This window comes from Adiantum capillus-veneris, chromosome 25, assembly GCF_014529385.1.
Source record: "Adiantum capillus-veneris isolate H3 chromosome 25, ASM1452938v2, whole genome shotgun sequence".
Lineage (NCBI taxonomy): Eukaryota > Viridiplantae > Streptophyta > Polypodiopsida > Polypodiales > Pteridaceae > Adiantum > Adiantum capillus-veneris.
Window position 1 is genome coordinate 75,493,532 of NC_140955.1, and position 17,413 is coordinate 75,510,944.

The window sequence follows — 17,413 nt, forward strand, 5'->3', positions numbered from 1 at the left end:
GTAGCGTGCCCTCTAGAAAGTCCCAGTCAACTCTGTCGTATGCCTTCTCAAAATCGAGAAGAAGAATCACAAGGTCCTCCCCACGGAGCCGTGCAAGGGCAGAAGCCTCCCAAAAAGTGAAGATGTTGTCAAGGATACTGTGTTCCTTGACAAAACTTGTCTGAGTCCCATGTATAAGGCTCTCCAAAAGTGGCTGAATCCTCAAACTCAGAGCCTTGGCAAGAATTTTGTAGGCTGAGTTGAGAATGGTGATGGGGCGCCACTGTCGAATCTCATCCAAGGAGCCACCCTCCTTTGGAATGAGGTAAATCAGGCCCTCACTCATGCTATCCGGCATCACTCCTGTGTGCAGAATGTACTGAAAGGCACTACAAAGATCTGGGCCAAGCAGGTCCCAGTACTCCAAGAAGAAGCTGAAAGTCAGCCCATCCTCACCTGGACAGCTACCACGAGGGAGGGCCCTAAGAGCCGTGTGCAGCTCCTCAAGCTGAAGAGGTAACTCAAGCCTCTGCCGCATCTCCTCAGTCACAAGACAAGGCATCTGTGCCCAAACCTGCTCCCTGCATGCATCCTGTCTCTTTGACTCGGGCTCAGCCGACAGTAGCTCACGGTAAAAGTCAGTAGCAACTGCACGCATATCCTCTGGCTCACAAACAACTGACCCATCGGGTCTCCTCAACTGATTGACCTTGGCATGCGAGTGCCGAGGTCCCACTGTCTCAAAAAAAGCACCTGTCACTCTGTCACCCACCTGAGTCCACTGAGATGCTTGTCGGTGAAAGGCAAACTCATGGCGCCTCTCCTCTATGCAAGCAAGCTCCTGTCGAGCCAGCTGTAACTGCTCCTCCAACCATGGACTGTCTGGATGCTGCTCCTGCATCCTCTGTAGTGAAGCAATGCCTCGTCTGAGACGCTGCTCCTCCTCTCTCGCTGCAGCCCGTCGAGCCAAAGACTCCTGGAGAAAGAAGTGGCTAAGCTGAACTAGGCCTGAGGCCACTCTGTCTGCAGGTGGAGCCTGGCTGTCCATGCCCTCTGTCCATAGAGCCTCGACCCTCTCTCTGAGTGCTGAGTCCAACAAGACCCGCTCTGGGATGCGAAGCATCGTGCTCCCACTCCTCTGCCTGTCTGCCACTGTGAGGATCATTGGTGCATGGTTTGAGAAGGATGTCCCTGCCAAGATGCCCACTGATCCCCCCAAGTCACTGAAGTGGTCACTAGTGTAGAAGCGATCTATGCGCGATAGATTCACTCCTCCCACTCTGCGGTCCGATCTAGAGAAGGCAAGACTCTCTGGAGGCCTCACAAAGCCAGAATGCTGCCATGTATCCGAGACCCTCAACGTCATACAAAACCTCTCCCAAGCTGCTAACTCGACTCCGTGCAAAGTAGCATGGCTGCCTCCGAGCCTGTCAGAAGGGTCCTCCAACATGTTGAAGTCCCCTCCTACACACCACTGGTCAACCTGTGGCAAAGACTCAACAATCTGTGACCAAAACTCTGCACGAGCACTCGCCACATTGGGTGCATAGATGTTCAGGAAACCCACAAGGCTACCCTGAACCTGCATAGTAATCCACTGAGCCCTGCCTGGTACAATAATCCCTCTGCCCACAATGGCCTGCTGTAATGAGTCCGCAATAGTCATACATACCCCACCCTGGATGCCTCCAGGTCCAAAAGCAGCTGACCAAAAGGTATCATAGCGTCCACGCAAAATCTGACCACATCGCCGAATGCGGCTCTCAGACAAATGGTGCTCCTGAAGCATAAGGAGATCAATCTCTCCTCCCACAAGGCAACGCCGAAGCTCCTGACGCAATCGGCCCCGCTGTCGCTGAAACTGGGGCCCACCTAGTCCCTGCACGTTCCACGAGACGATCCTCATGGGGAGCGAGAGAGAACAGATGCTGCCGCAGCAGCAAGACGAGCTATCTTCGAAGCAGGCTTGGATGGGGAGTAATCCGCATCCGAGCGTCCTCTAGATAGGCGAGACTGCAGTGAGTGCCTGGTCCAAGCCCAAGTAGAGCGAGCCGTGCGTAAAGCAACCTCCTCTGTCCAGGAGTCCTCATGAATGAATACATAGCAAGGCAAACACTGCGTATCAGCAAAAAAGTACACCACAATGTGTCTACATCCTGCTGAATCTGGGGGTGTCACCGCAAACTTGGCCAGTGGCCACAAAGTTTGCAGCAAATCTGTAACGCCCAGTTCTCCCATGTGGTGAGAGAACTCGAGAACCTGTGTATGCAACCATCCCACCACTGAGTCGAGGGACCACTCTGTCTCAGTCCTGCCACAGAGGGGGAAGGAGAAACCAACTGCTGAGTCCAAGGCCTCTGTCCCCCTAGCGGCGAGGAACAAAGCTTGGACTCTGAAGCAGGCTGCCTCGTGGTCTGCTGCGGAATCGCCAAGAAAACGAGTAAACCCGTAATCGAAGAAATCCCAGCGGCGCCGGAGGTCAAAGCTCGTCAAACCACGAGGGATAGCTGCAAGAGGAGATGTCTGAATCTGCAGTGGGGGCCGCATGAAAGGCTGACCCTCTCTCGCTAGGTGACTCGTGGCGAAGGCGCTGCCAAGAGATCTCCTAGCCGCCGGCGAGGGTCCAGTCTCCTGAGCCGACTGTGGTACTGAAGCAGAAGGAGGGGGAGAAGGGGCTGGGGGGGCGGGGGAGAGGAGAAGCGGGGTGGGGCGGCAGAGACATGGGGGGGGCGAGGTGGGGAGTGAGCGGTAGCAGAGGGCGGGGGAGGGCATGAGGAGGAGGAGGGGAGATCGGAAGGCGGAGCGGCTGGCGAGGGTGAAGCGGAGGTGGTGGCTGGCGTAGGGGGCTCCTCCTGCTCAAGAGGACCAAAGCGGTTCCCCGTGGGAACCCACTGCTGTTGAGTAGGCACCTGGGGGCCACTCTGAGTGCCAGGCTGTCGCTGTGGCCCCTGGCGTCGGCGGCCACGGGCCTGCTGCCACCCCTCCTCTGCTGGAGCCCCAGGCTCGGAGGGTGGCGTTGAATCTGTGCTCTGTGTCGCTGGCTGTGGCTGCGGCCCAGCCTTGGCAGGCTGGGGCTGAGGCTGGGGTGCGGGTCGTGGTCTCCTCCGTGGACAGGCCTTCGCTAGGTGGCCCATCTGTCTGCAAATGAAGCACTGGTTCGGGAGACCCGAGTACTCCACACTCTGTCTAAACCAACCCCCACTCACCCGAGGCAGAAGGATGACCTTCGGGAGCGTGTGGGTATCTCTGACCAAAACTCGAACTGAAGGGATGCCAGCCGCCTTGGCAGCTACTGATGCTGCCGTACGAGGTGTCTCCAGGACAGTTCCGATGGCGGAGCCAATCCTGGAGAGAAGTGGAAGGTACTCCCTCCGTAAACCCGGAAAGCAGACTGAGATGGGGATGTCCGCCTCCTCTACTAGCACATCCGAAGACGGGTCAAAACCATGTCGCCACTGTCGAAAGTGGGCGCGTGATGCTCGGATGGCCAATGGACTCATAGCTATGACCTTGGAGGCCATCTCGGAAGTCTCGAACTCAATCTGGTAGTACCCCCGTCCGAGAATCTGGACATCCAAGATCTTGCCCACCTCTGCGAGGAGGCGGGCCTGGAGAAGGTCTCGCAGCTCTCCTCTGCTGGGACGAGTGCCGAGAACCTTGCAGATGACAGAAGTCGCCTGCAAGCGTTCTACCTCTGTGGCAAGGCTCGCTTGCTCTGTCGGCGTAAGAGCAAGTCGAATGGTGGGCTCAGCGGGGTCGGGCGATGGGGCTTCAGGCGAGTCCCTCTGAGGTGAAGCTGGAGCCTCCATCTGTGTCTACTGCTGAGTGGAAGAAGCGGGCGGCGAAGAAGAAACCTGCAAACAAGTCAGCCAGGCACTTTTCCGAAGAGAAAGTGCTGCCGAGCCAGGTGCAGAGGGCCTTCGGGAGCGAAGAGGATTTGGGGGGGGGGGGGGGGTGATGAGGAGACAGCGAGGGCGAAAAGGGCAGCCGTGCAATGTGCGGGTGCACAAGCAGCAGCGAGCGGGGGGGATGGAGCGGGGAAGGCAGAGCGAGAGGAGGGCAGCGGGCTGCGGCAGCTAAGGGGCAGTGCGCAGACAGGGGTGGGCAGCGGGCTGCGGCAGCTAATGGGGCAGCGCGCGCAGATAGGGGGGGGGCAGCGGGTGGGTTGAGAGGCAGTGCGCAGGGGCTGAAGGGGGTGTGGGGGCAGCGAAGGGGCAGCGGGGGGAGGGAGGGGGGGGGGAGAAGAGCGATGGCGCAACAGCAAAGGGGGGGGGGGGGGGGCGAGCAGCAGTAGCGGGCCTCGATCCAGATGATCTCTATCAGAGCCAACACATATTCTGTGATTCACACAATTAGGTTCGGCAAAAAAAAAAAAAAAAAAAAAAACACTTCTTTCCAAAGAAGCTGGAAAGGAATAGCTCCCCCTCTGGGTCCAAAAACTGCATGCTTGCTTCCCTTGTGGAAAGGCACAACAACATGACTCCCGATAGGAAAACCAAGGCAATCCAGCACTGCTACACATCCTGCAACCCCCATCAGCTTTCCTTCGGTGAAGAGAGGTTGGGGTAAACAAGGGTAAAGACGGGGAAGTCGTAGATGAGGATCCAAGGCCTCAACATACCCAAATCTGCCCCAAACTTCGAGAAAACCAGGAAAAAACAGCAAGCTTCTTTTCTTTCAGTCATGTCCACAACTGTACCAGATCAGCCACATCTAAGCATCCAAGGTGGTCGTAGCAACATAGGGATCTGGTACCATGTCAAAGGTGGTAGCGGAAGATGCAATGAAGACAAGAACTGACTCGTGATCCGGTGGACACTTCGACGCCAATTTAGAACACCTGCAATGCCACACATGAACAAGGCACACTTGTAGAGAAGAGAGATCACTGAGGTAGAAAGAGACGGGACATCTGAGAATGAGAGAGAGAGAGAGATTTGGGAAAGGCTTTCCATGCTGATAACAATCTGCTCATACAAGTGACCAAGGGTGGTCCTGACATATATCTGACAAGCCTCACGGCTAGACCCGAGGCACACACAACTGCAGCTGCTACTGACACTGCCAACTGCTCTTGCACACGAGACCATTGACATGGCCACAACATGGGCTGGGCTCCCCAACACAAATCCACCTCCTTCCAAAGGAAGAACTGGAGAGAGACGAAGGCTTCAAGGCTGCTGGTACCGCTGCCCTGAGGAAGTCGGGGTCTCTACTCCCCTCAGCCTGTTACTGCAATGCTTATTGTATGGGCTGCCCTGAGGAGAAATGTGGAAGGGGATATCTGTTGCCCATCTCCATAGACGATGAAAACCCGCAAGCACTGTCCGTCACTGCGGCCAAAATGCTGCAAGGCTGCCCAGCAAAAATGCCAGAGGGCTGGCCATGGAACGTGAGGAGAGTCCCCCTCTGGCTGCAAAACGCTGGACATGGGGCTGCCCAAAAACGCTGGACAGCCCCTCCTCATGCCAGTGGCGTCAGTCTCCAAGCTGCCCACATGTGGAAGGGGATATCTGTTGCCCATCGCCATAGACGATGAAAACCCGCAAGCACTGCCCGTCACTGCCGCCAAAACGCTGCAAGGCTGCCCACCAAAAACTCCCATGGAAACGTGGGGAGAGTCCTCCTCTGGCTGCAAAACGCTGGACATGGGGCTGCCCAAAAACGCTGGGCTGCCCCTCCTCATGCCTGTGGCGTCAGTCTCCAAGCTGCCCACTGGGGCACCCTAGGGAGGGTGCCCCCTGTTGGGGCCAGTCTGCATTGCTCATAGGCTCCCCCCCCTCTGCCTGCCTATATAGGTCCAAGAAAAAGGCTGGTCATATGCGGGTCTCGATCAAAAACTATAGATTGTGGTATCCCGTGAAGGCGGGAAAATATGGTGTAAGAATAGGGTTGCCATCCAATCTGCTTTGATAGTTTTCCTAACAGGGATGAATTGTGCTTGTTTGCTGAAGCATTTAATAATGGTCTAGATGCCATTACTACCCGATGATGTAGTAGGCAAGTAAAAAATAAAGTCCATAGCAATACTTTACCATGGTCGAGTCGGAATAGGGAGGGGCTGTAACAACCCAGAGGCTTTCTGCCGGTTGTACTTGACTTTCTGGCAAGTGATACATTGAGAAACATACTTCTCAACATCTTTACGGAGGGTAGGCCAATAAAAGAAGGTGTCAATAGCAAGATTTGTTGGGTGAATACTACGATGCCCTGCATATGATGGGGAATGAGATTTGAGCAAGATCTTGGGTTGAAGCGCTTGGGCAATACAAAGCTTTCCATGATATAAAAGATATCCATCCTTCAATGTGTAGTCCGGAATGGAGAATCCAGACACGATTCTTTCGAAGGTATGGGTGAATTGGGGATTTGTTGAATACTAATTCTTTTGGGCATCAAGTTATGGACGAGTTGCAATACTAAGAGAAGCTGCGTAGGGTCAATGGGAAAGTGCTTCTACCATCTGCAACTTTGTTAGTTTTGCCTTGGACTAAGTTTATTTGAAAGTAAAAGAGTGATAAGTAGTTTGCCCACACATGAGGAAGCCATTGCTGAATTTTTCTTCATCGAAGGATATCACTCGTGCATTCGACGTGCAAGAGAAGACAATCGGTTGTGTGACTCATTGGTAGGCCTTTGGGGCGGCGCACAGACGGGTGCGTTTCTCCAACTCTAGTATGTGCTTGTAAGGGCAACACATGCAAACGAGGGGAAACCAACAAGATTGTTTGCTTACTTGTCTTGCTGGTGATTCTATGCTGAAAATCATCCTACTCACTTGTAAATTCTGGAGGAATAGGTCATGTTCGTGTGAAGGGGGCCTGGCCGCGGGTCAGCACAGTGTCAATCTCTCTCTCTCTCTCTTTTTCAAGTCATTGCTGAAATTTCAAGCAGAAATTCAGTCATAACCATTTTTGTAAGTGTGTGTAACAATAAATAAGCTTGTGGCGTTTACAAAGCCGAGTTTCAAGTTTTCTTTAGCAGTTCATTCACAGACGATGGGCACTCAGAAGTGTTTGACTTGTTAGAGCTACCAACTCAGTGGTGTTAAGACTTGTTGGAGTGCTATATGTTTGATCGGAAGTGTCAGTGGGCAAGGAGCTCGTTCGACTTGGGAGGCTCTTGCTATCAAGATGGCAGCTCTCTTTGCACAAGATGATAGTCTCTAAGAAGTAGCAATTGATTGCTGTTGGCACCACACCTTGGTTTCTAGTGGTTTCTCTTAGTCTAACATATTACACGGTGTCTTGATATGTGTTATTTGCAGTGTTTGTTATCTCAGTTTTCTCCTAGTTATGGTGTCCTTCATGTGGACCTTTACTCATTTAAGGTGTTTGAAGGTCTTCTAGTGTGCAACTTTATGGGCTAATCTGCCACATGGGCTTTATGGACAATGGCCTCTCTGATTGGTTGTGAGCACTGCTTTTGCAAAGCTGGAGAGTGAGGCTACAATTTGAATTCTTTGTCGTAACAGGACTTCACGTGCGTAAAGCTTCTAACACTTTTTCTATCAGTCAAGGTATCTTTGGGTTAGTGATATGTACTATAGGTTTTGGTGTTTACCTTGGTTTTAAGCTTAGCATTGTAACAAGGACTATATTTAGACCTTTATATATTTGCTCATGCAAATGGGTTTATATGAATGTGATCTGGTGATTGAGCGCAGCATTCTTTTATTTTAGTGTTTGAATTAAAGTAAAAAATTCTATTTTTTCAGTACTTCAGGATGTTCTAATTGATCTTTGTGGTTTACAGCTTGCTGCAAAGGGACTGGAAAAGCCCTCCGATTGGCCATATCCTATTCACTTGCTTGGATACATCATCGTTTCAGACTTGTGAGTCTTGAGGAATTTTTTCTGTTAATATTCTTGAATGAGCTTTTGGCGTGGTATTATTGGCATGTCTTGGAATTAAATTCTTGTAAAATATTCAACCGGTCCCCCAACATAGTTCCACTGCAATTAAATGTGTTTTGACTGGTGTATGAAGCTGCTTGGTCCCTTCCTCTCTAGTCGGGAAGCATAATCACCAGAAATGGGAAATGAATGGGGGCCTTAAAATGCAAAAACGGGTTATAAAGCAGAGAAATGCTCATTTCTTGTGTTGAAACCACTTGGAATTGAGACACGGTAATGGAATTATGCAGTTGATCAGGATCTAAAAGAACAGAAACGTCCAAACGCAATGCATCTAAAGTGTGGCCAGCTCAGGACTAACTTCTAGCTGTACATAGTGGTAGAATGCTTGTACTGTGAAGCAGCTGGAGCCTGGAGATGACTCAAAGTTGAAAACAAACGAGGAAACATAGGGTTTGAATAGTGAAGCTCTTAATTAGTAGTTGGGAACGTACTTCTGAGCGACCCTCACGGGTTTTAGGTCTACTGGTTAGGGCATTACTAAACAAAGGGGTCTTTTTTCCAACTATATACTTTCTGTTTTTGTGTTAAGGTTCTCTTTTGATACCGTGAAATCCCAGGAATGGAGCAAGATTCTTATGGAAGCGCATACCGGCAGCTGTTAAACAAAGCCAGCCTGAATTAGTCGCTGCGTGGAAGATTGGTCAGTGCCTATGGACATACGATTATGCAGGTTTTCATAATGCTCTTCAATACTTTCCCTGGAGCCCGGCCGTTCAGCAAATTGTGAATGCAATAAAAGGTTAGCAGAATGAATCGTAAGTTATGGGAACGCTAATATTCTGCTAGGATGGGTGAAAGAAGGATGCTCAAGTATGGGAGGAACTTGAAAATGGTTTTGGTGACTGCTTTGTCCTTTGGTCATCACATAAATTTGTGGCCCTTGCAGATGATTATTCACGGAAGAACTTCAAATTGCTTTCAACGGCTTATTCCACCATCAGTGTCGCTGATGCAGCCAAATTCTTGGGGCTGACAGAGAGTGAAACAATTAAAAGTAAGAAAGCTTAGGTCTATGTCAAATTATGAATGCTATCAAGGATCCACAGGCTTTACATTGTGCATGTCAAACTTACTGATGGTATACTTGGGGATCGACATTGTTCATGTCAAACTTTTTAAAGCATCTGCATGAAGATCTATGCCATTCTGCATCTTCTGGCCATCAGCAGTGCATATTAAGCTTGAGAATCGCATTTGGTTAGTTGTTGGAAGTGTGTCCCTCCCCACTCCATAGATCCTCATTGAATGTGTGCGGTTGTATATATATATATTTAGATAGACAGATAGATAGAGAGAAAGTGTCTAGAAAATGAAATGAAGTGTTATATTAAACGTCTTCAAAAGGACAAAATGACCTATGAGACCAAACCGATACAATCCTAGTGGATCTATTACAATGTCTGGGTACAAAATATAATGAAGTAAAATAAAAGCTAATATGGATATCGGTATCTGAGCCTTGAGGATGTCCAGCATCGGGCACTGTTCGAGGATGTACTGCATTGGTCGTTGAAGAATATTGTCAATGTCCGTGCTGGTAAATAGTGGTACTGGACATCTCCCATGCCGTTCTAGAATAGTCCTGATCCTCTGATGGAGATGTCGTGGTGGCTCTCGTAGACGTGGGTGTCTAGCTCTCCCAAGCTCAATGGCTCTGCTGGTATAAGTCTTTGCTCTAAAGACATCAGTGATTCCCCTCTATGAATGTCTACCACTGTCTAATCTCCTTAGAAGACTCTCCTTGTGTCCGAGCTGCTCTAGCAAAAACAACTAGAGGCATCTCTGATCTTGATATCTCACGGGTCCAAAGCTTTCTCTGAATAGACAGTGAAAGCGGCCTCGTATCTCATAGTACATTGGACAATGATGTAACTGTCTTTGGCTCTATATAACATACGCGGTAAAGAAAGTGCATGTCTATGGGCAACGCTCTGGTGGGTCGGGTAGAGACTGCTGCCTTGGAACTGTGTAAAGAGATGCTGCATATGCACCCCAAGTCTTAGATGATGTGATAGCCGGTGGGGGGGGAATGCTCATGAAATGCCTCGCTTGAGTCATGACATAGGAGTCGTGAAACCGGCCCGTAGGGCGGTAGACTTTAGCTTTCACTCGAATCTTTATTTGATAAACTTTACTTTACTTTACGACACAGGAAAACTTCACGAATAGACCTTTGACTGGAATTAACACTCACACAAAGCACGTGCTTCCAAGCAGACATCGACACCGGGCGCCCCTTTCGGTATTTCTTTACTTTTATAAAACTTGGGAGAAAACTTGCAAGTTCCTACGAGTTGTCCCGCTTTTATCGGGCTGAAAATGGCCTACTCTAGCCCGATTTTGGCAGCATAACAGCAGTAGGAGGCTCCACAAACAAAATCCCCATGTAGAAGATGACTTTCCTGGTGCATACGGGCACTTTCTTAAATCTGGCGAGAATCTGCAGCACGCTGAATTCTCTGTTTTCTGCCCCGAAAATGCACCCGATCACCTGTACAGTGATCCCAACGCTTCCCCGAAGGTCTTGGGGGTATCAGGGATCAATTAGGGTCAAAACCCTAGACCTGCAAAAATACACAGCTGGCTGTATTTTTCTGTTTTGGGCTCTCCTTTGCGTGCCGGTCGCATCCGTAGCAAGCCCTCGAGCTCCCGCACCTATAGGGCTACTTGCCCTTTGAATCGGACGAGATTTCTCACGTGAAATCTCTCCGAATTCACGTGTACCTGCGGGGGATTAGCAACTAGCTAATCGAGTACTTGTTCAAGAGGCTCTTGCCTCAACAATCGTGCTTGAACCCACACAATTGTACATACAGATGAAAAGCCCTCGAGGGGAGCATCACGTTTTTGTATTCAAAGGGGGAGAGAGGTGCTCGAGAGCGGAATCATCACGCTACATAAAGCAAGGGAGAAGGCAAGCTTTCCATTAAAGCTGTGATCACTTGCACCCACTACTCACACACAATAGTTCACTCATGAGCCAAATCAGCCTCCCAGTAGCCCCACATCAATTTTGGGTGCTTCCTCCAGCTGATGTGTCTGACAGATAGCTCACAGACCGCCATGTGTCCAATTTGCCTCTTTTCAGTTAATTCCTAGTACCCACCGACTTATTAAGTGTAGCGAGGGGCAAAAATGACTTCGAACTGAGCCTAGACACCCTTTACTGCTCGAATTTGAGTGCCGACTGGCCCCACCATCTCGTGGCAACGTGCCCTTCCTGACTGCGGGTGAAACTCTTGGCCATCGTCGGCCACTTCATACTGGCCACATAATGTCCGGCCATTTGTGACTTCAAAAAGAGGGTCCCAAAAATGAAAGAAAAATCAAGGGAAAGAAACCAACTACTAAGGTTAGTGGCTCCCACAACCTCGTGACATACCCCCCTCTTGAAATCGCAAACGTCCTCGATTGCATGCCAAATATACATGCCATAGATGATTTAGTGTAATTAGCACCCTTTTATCATCACATGAAACATAGATATAAATGACTTAATGAGATTTCCATACTTTTATAATTTCGTCTACAATAGAAGTGAGCATAATACTTTTAGCAGTTGTAGAACAATGTTCACTTCTATTGCATTGAATCCATATGTACATTTTGATGTGCTAGCTCCATCATTACCCCTCCTTGGAGCACGTTGAGTTGGGGCATACGTAGGATGTAACCCAAAGGCCTCAAGGTAAAGCTGCAATACATTTGGTGACTCTAAAAGTTCACACTCTTCCATCCACTTTGCATTCATAGATGGATAGCTCTTGAACTTCACCAAATACCGTCTTGCAACTTGTCCCTTAACTTTTCTGTCCGTATGTGCCAAAATCTGCTCAGGTACCAAGATCTCATCAAGTTCCTCAACTTCTAGCTGATCTTCATCCGGCATATCTTCTGTCACATCACCCACAAAGGGTTTTAGAAGACTCACGTGAAACATATTATGAATCTTCCAAGTATCAGGCAATTTCATCCTAAGCAACATGTTACATCGCTGATCTTCTCAAGTACTTGAAAAGGCCCATAGTAACACATGTTGAGCTTCGGAAACAACCTTTCCTTGCCCTTCATTTTCTTTAACCTTGCCTTTTCAAACCGTAAAAGTACCCAATCACTAGGTGAAAACAACAATTCACGAAGGTGACGATTAGCATCCCTTTTTTGCTTTGCCTGAATCTTCTCCAAGGCAAGCTTGATCTTCTTATACATTTCATCCATGTTCTCTACATATCTATTTGCCTCAAAAAATTTGTCCTCCGTGTGCAAAATGCTTGGGATAGGAAACCTGTTCTTGATGGTATTCTTATTCAACGCACGGTAGTCAATACACATGCGCCCAGAGCCATCCTTCTTCTACACTAGAAGCACTGGGGAGCAAAAGGGTGAAGAACTTGTGTTCAATTTTTAAAAGGATTTTTTGAGGGACACATGTCTAACAACAAGAAGTGAACAAGCCCTTTCTCTAGCAGCTCCTCTAGTTGGCCCATAATCTCTTTTTGTTGAGCCGCACTAACCCTGTAGAGAGGCCTATTTGGTGGGCTACAACCTGGCACCAAATCTATCGCATGATCCTTTGGCCTCGCCGGCGGCAATCGAGACAGTAATGAGTCAGAAAAACAGTCATTAAACTCTCGCAAAAATGCTGACCTTTCTTTATCTAACGTTAGTCAAATTTATCTACGTTAGATAAATTTGATTGACAATTATTTGAAAGATCACGTGCAAAAATCAAGTACGCAAAAAGATGATTCTTAATTATAGAAGTGATAGCCGAAGCAGATACAACAGGGACAGACTCCCCTTGAAGCTTTACATCAAGGATGTGAGCTTTGCCCCTATGCTGAAGGGTGATCTTTTTGTTGAAAACATCCAGCACTCCATGTATACGGAACATACACGAGATTCCGAACAACACATTGCACCCTTCCAGTGGCATGATATAAAATTCCTGTGTCCACATATGATTGGAAATGCAGATGCAACTTTCCAGTGATAGGTGTAATACACTCTAAGTGGCCAAGACATGCCAACCCTGCCTATGCTGTTTACCCCATCTCTTCAGCTTTGATGCCCAGCTTGATGACTAACTCTGGTGAGATAAAGTTTGCTTTAGCACTTGGATCAAAGAAGATAAGTGATGTCTGGTCTCTTACTTTACCCCACGCTCTGCATAGCTCACTGGCATCTGAACTTGGCCTGTCACCCACCATATTTGGTACTAGATCGGCCGTGGGTTTAGCCTTTCCTGTCCTGTTTGTCCTCTGAGTCAGCTGGCCTCCTCCTCTAGGGACAATCTTTAGCAAAATGGCCAGGCTGCTCGCATATAAAGCATTTGTTCTCATCCATTAAAGCCTTCTTCTCCTCGAACAACTTGCGCACAAAATCTTCCTTTTCTTTTTCTTGGCCCGTCCTTCAAACGTCTCGGCTGAGTCCTTGCCTTTGTTTGCCTTTTCTGACCCGTGGGACGCTTCAGGAGTCACTTTCACAACGGGCTTCTTAGCTGAATTTTTCTTTTGTTGACCCCCTTTCACGTTGCCCTGAAACCCACTATCCTCTCCCTTCAACAAGGCAAGACCAGTGTTAGCAACTTCCATAAGCTGAGTGAGGGTAGCCACTCTGTTCTTCGTACAATAATCTCGAAGCCCTTTAGGCAGCCCACAACAATACTTCTCAATCTGCTCTGACAGTGGCACAAACCTGTAGGAGGTTATTGAGAGCAACATTTTACAAAACCTCCGACTGTACTCCTGTAGGCTCTTGCAAGTAGCCGTAGTGAGTTGGTGCCAATCTGTCATGACATTGGCTTCAAATTCATTTGACAGCCACGCAGATGCAAGCTTTTTCTTGAAGTATACCCATGTGGTGGGTGCCTGTCCTTGCATCAACAATGTCGTCCATCATGTGAGGGCATTGTTTTTCAAGAGAGTGGCAGCTTTCTTGACCGTAGAGGCCTTTGTAAAATTTCCCCCTACATAAGGTTTTTTTTTTCGGAGAAAAAGATCCTTCTATTAGTTACTGAAACTGCCCATAGGGCTACAACCACCTCTTCAAGAGAGGGCTACAACAACCATGGTGGGAGATTCTCCCAATGGAAAAACCAGCATATGTACAATGGGGCTAAATCAAGAGATGGGGGGAGGAAAAAGCCACAGAGGTGGTCGGTAGTGCCATCGGAGTACACCCTGGACCATAGTGTAGAAAGGTCCAGGACACCAGAGTCGCAGGAAAGCCTCTCTGCGCTCCCGCATGCGGTCGGAGCTGCCCTGTAGTCCCTCGAGCTGTCCTCTGAGAGTGTGGATTAGCTCTAGTCAAAAATCGCGTACAGTCTCTGCTGGTGGCACAGAGCGAGCCTCAAAGATGTGGAAACAACGGGCCGGCCAGATGAACCAAAGTGTCAGGCCACTGATGAGCTCCCAACACTCCTCTCTTCACTGCACCACTCTTGTGGAGTAAGCTCTGTAGCAGGCTGAAGTGTAGGTCGCCCCTCCTGCATCACTATCATCCTGCTGGTGGAGGATAGCTTAAACTGAAGTGCCGGGCCCGTGAGGGTGGACCAAGCCACTGCTCCCCAAGTGTACTGTCAAGCCGTGGAGAGAGCAGACAGGCATCAGCCGAAGAACTCGTAGCCACACTTGCTGGGCCGAGGGACAGTCCCACAGATAGTGACGCTGACTCTCCACAAGATGGTCACAAGCTGCACATGCGGTCGAGAGACCACTATGCACTAGCCAACTCTTAACTGCTGTAGCTCTGGTGCGACCAGCCACTGAAACAAGGTGACTCGCCGCGGCTGTCTGGAGTCCCACAACCTCTCCTAAAATGCTGTCAAGAACTCAACTGTGAGACCCTCCTCCTGCCAATGAGGTGCTGCAGCGGGGCGGGCCTCTCTCTGTGCTGCTAGTATATGGCGTCCCAGACGAAGTGTACTGAAAGAACGGGACTCCTGGATGGTCTGCAGAAGAGAAGGGATTCCTTCATAGCCACTCACCAGGATCCCACTGTACTCGTGCCAGTGGACAACACTCCCAAGCCCACAGCCTCCAGTGTCCAGTCTCCAGAGCTGCTGGGTCAGGATCTATGACACAAGTCCTCCCACAGATGCCCACTACTCGGATCCTCTGAAAACAGCACTCTACCACCTGCGGGGCCTCTACTGCAATTCGCTGAAGGCGTCCCCCACACTGGAGCTCGAAGAAAAGGGTTGGAACAGTCTCTGAGCAGGCCCTGACTGAGATGAGAACCTCCAGTCGTGTGAAGGCTCCCATCCATCGGGGTGCTACTGGCTCGAGAGACATGAGCCACTCAGCTGGAACTGACTCTGAGATGCCCTGGCACATGCTCTGCACCCCTCTCATGCCCTGTAGCTGGAGACCCTGCACCTCCTCTGACAAACCTGTGAACTCTAGCCAGTCACCTAAAGAGCGCGTTGGACCTGCTGCCATTGAACCCTAGGAAACATGAGGCCGACTGCCAACCAAGTGGCCTCTCTTAGTGCTAACCATGGGGTTCCAGACGAGGGGCTGCCGTAGGTGCTCCTCCGTGCACGTAGGCTGTCTCTACTCCAAGCCACGCCGCAAGAGCTCCCAAGATTGAAGCAAGCTCACAGCGAAGCGGTCCTCCAATCTTCTGCTCAAACCAACTCTGCGCATCTCTGTAAAGATCCATCTGGTCGAAGGTTGCCAAGGGCCTCCTTCCTGAGGCACCCTAGCACCAAGCCGCTGTAGCAAGAACTCCTTCCAAAGCTCCTCACCTGGAAGAAGTCCTCTGACGATGAACTTCCCAAGATGGGCTCTGCTTTGCTGTGCTGGATCAATGATCCCCAGCCCTCCGTGTGAACAAGGAAGAGTGATGACCTGCCAAGCCACTTTGGCTCGGGCTATCTGAGTGTCACGTCCTGACCAAAGGAAATTCCTGATTAGCCTCTCTACCTGGCTGATACAAGAACTTGAGGAGATTCAGCAAGAAGTGATGTATCACATAGTCGCCAACAACACCTGGTTGGCAACTACTACTTTGCCAGCCAAAGAAAGTCGTGCTGAGCTCCAATGTAACAACTTTCTCCTGATAGACATGAGAAGGGGAGAAATTTGCTGCTCGGGAGACAAGTCCAAACCCACCTTACAGCCCAAGTAACGAACTGCAGTCCTTGGGGGAATCCACCTAAAACCCTCTCCTGGCATCCAATCGGGCACAGGAACACCACCAACCGAGAAAGCCACTGTCTTTCTCCAGTTGATCAGTGCGCCCGATGCACAACAGAAGGTCTCTAGAGCCTGCTCACACCTGTGAAGGTTGGCCTCCTCGCCATTTAAGTACAAGGCTGAGTCGTCTGCAAACTCAGCGTCCAATAGCTCATCTCCCCGAATAGGGAGTGCTAAGCCTCGTAGACCAACCTGCTGCGACACCAAAAACCTGCTCATCGCCTCCGCATAGAACAGAAAGAGGAAGGGAGCAAGAGGACAGCCCTGTCTGACTGAGCGTGTAAGCATGAAGCGATCACCTCTACCTCCTGCCAAGAGTACCTGACTATGAGCCTGTCTGTACAAAGCTGACACCCCTCTGATCCAAGCATATGAGAAGCCCATCCTGCGAAGAGTGCCCTCTAGAAAGTCCCAGTCAACTCTGTCGTATGCCTTCTCAAAGTTGAGAAGAAGAATCACAAGGTCCTCACCACAGAGCCGTGCCAGGGTAGAAGCTCCCAAAAAGTAAAGATGTTGTCAAGGATACTGCGTTCCTTGACAAAACCTGTCTGAGTCCCATCTATAAGGCTCTCTATAAGTGGTTGAATTCTCAAACTCAGAGCCTTGGCAAGAATTTTGTAGGCTGAGTTGAGGATGGTGATGGGGCACCACTGTCGAATCTCATCCAAGGAGCCACCCTCCTTGGGAATGAGGTAGATCAGTCCCTCACTCATGCTGTCAGGCATCACTCCTGTGTGCAAAATGTACTGAAAAGCACTACAGAGATCTGGGCCAAGCAGGTCCCAGTACTCCAAGAAAAAGCTTGGAGTCAAGCCATCCTCACCTGGACAGCTACCACGGGGGAGGGCCCTAAGAGTTGTGTGTAGCTCCTCAAGCTGAAGTGGCAGCTCAAGCCTTTGACGCATCTCCTCAGTCACAAGACAAGGCATCTGTGCCCAAACCTGCTCCTTGCATGCATCCTGACGCTCTGACTGGGACTCTGCCGACAGTAACTCATGGTAAAAGTTAGTAGCAACTGCACGCATATTCTCGGGCTCAGAAGCAACTGACCCGTCTAGCCTCCTCAACTGACTGACCTTGGCATGCGAGTGTCGAGGTCCCACTGCCTCAAAGAAAGCACCAGTCACTCTGTCGCCCACGTGGGTCCACTGAGATGCCTGTCGGTGAAAAGCAAACTCATGTTGCCTCTACTCTGTGCTAGCAAGCTCTTGCCGAGCCTGCTGTAACTGCTCCTCCAACCAAGGACTGTCTGGATGCTGCTCCTGCATCCTCTGTAACGAAGCAATGCCACGTCTGAGACGCTGCTCCTCCTCT

The 17,413-nt window shown here is 49.9% G+C and overlaps 1 protein-coding gene across 1 annotated transcript in view; it reads left to right on the top strand.

Annotated features, from left to right (window-relative positions):
- Positions 1–17,413, top strand: part of COP9 (COP9 signalosome, subunit CSN8) — a 65,076-nt gene that overhangs the window by 35,741 nt on the left and 11,922 nt on the right. The window contains exons 2-4 of the mRNA XM_086500379.1: positions 7,735–7,814; positions 8,456–8,637; positions 8,785–8,892. Of these exons, the coding sequence (XP_086356505.1) occupies positions 7,735–7,814; positions 8,456–8,637; positions 8,785–8,892 (370 nt within the window). The remainder of the gene's footprint in view (positions 1–7,734; positions 7,815–8,455; positions 8,638–8,784; positions 8,893–17,413) is intronic.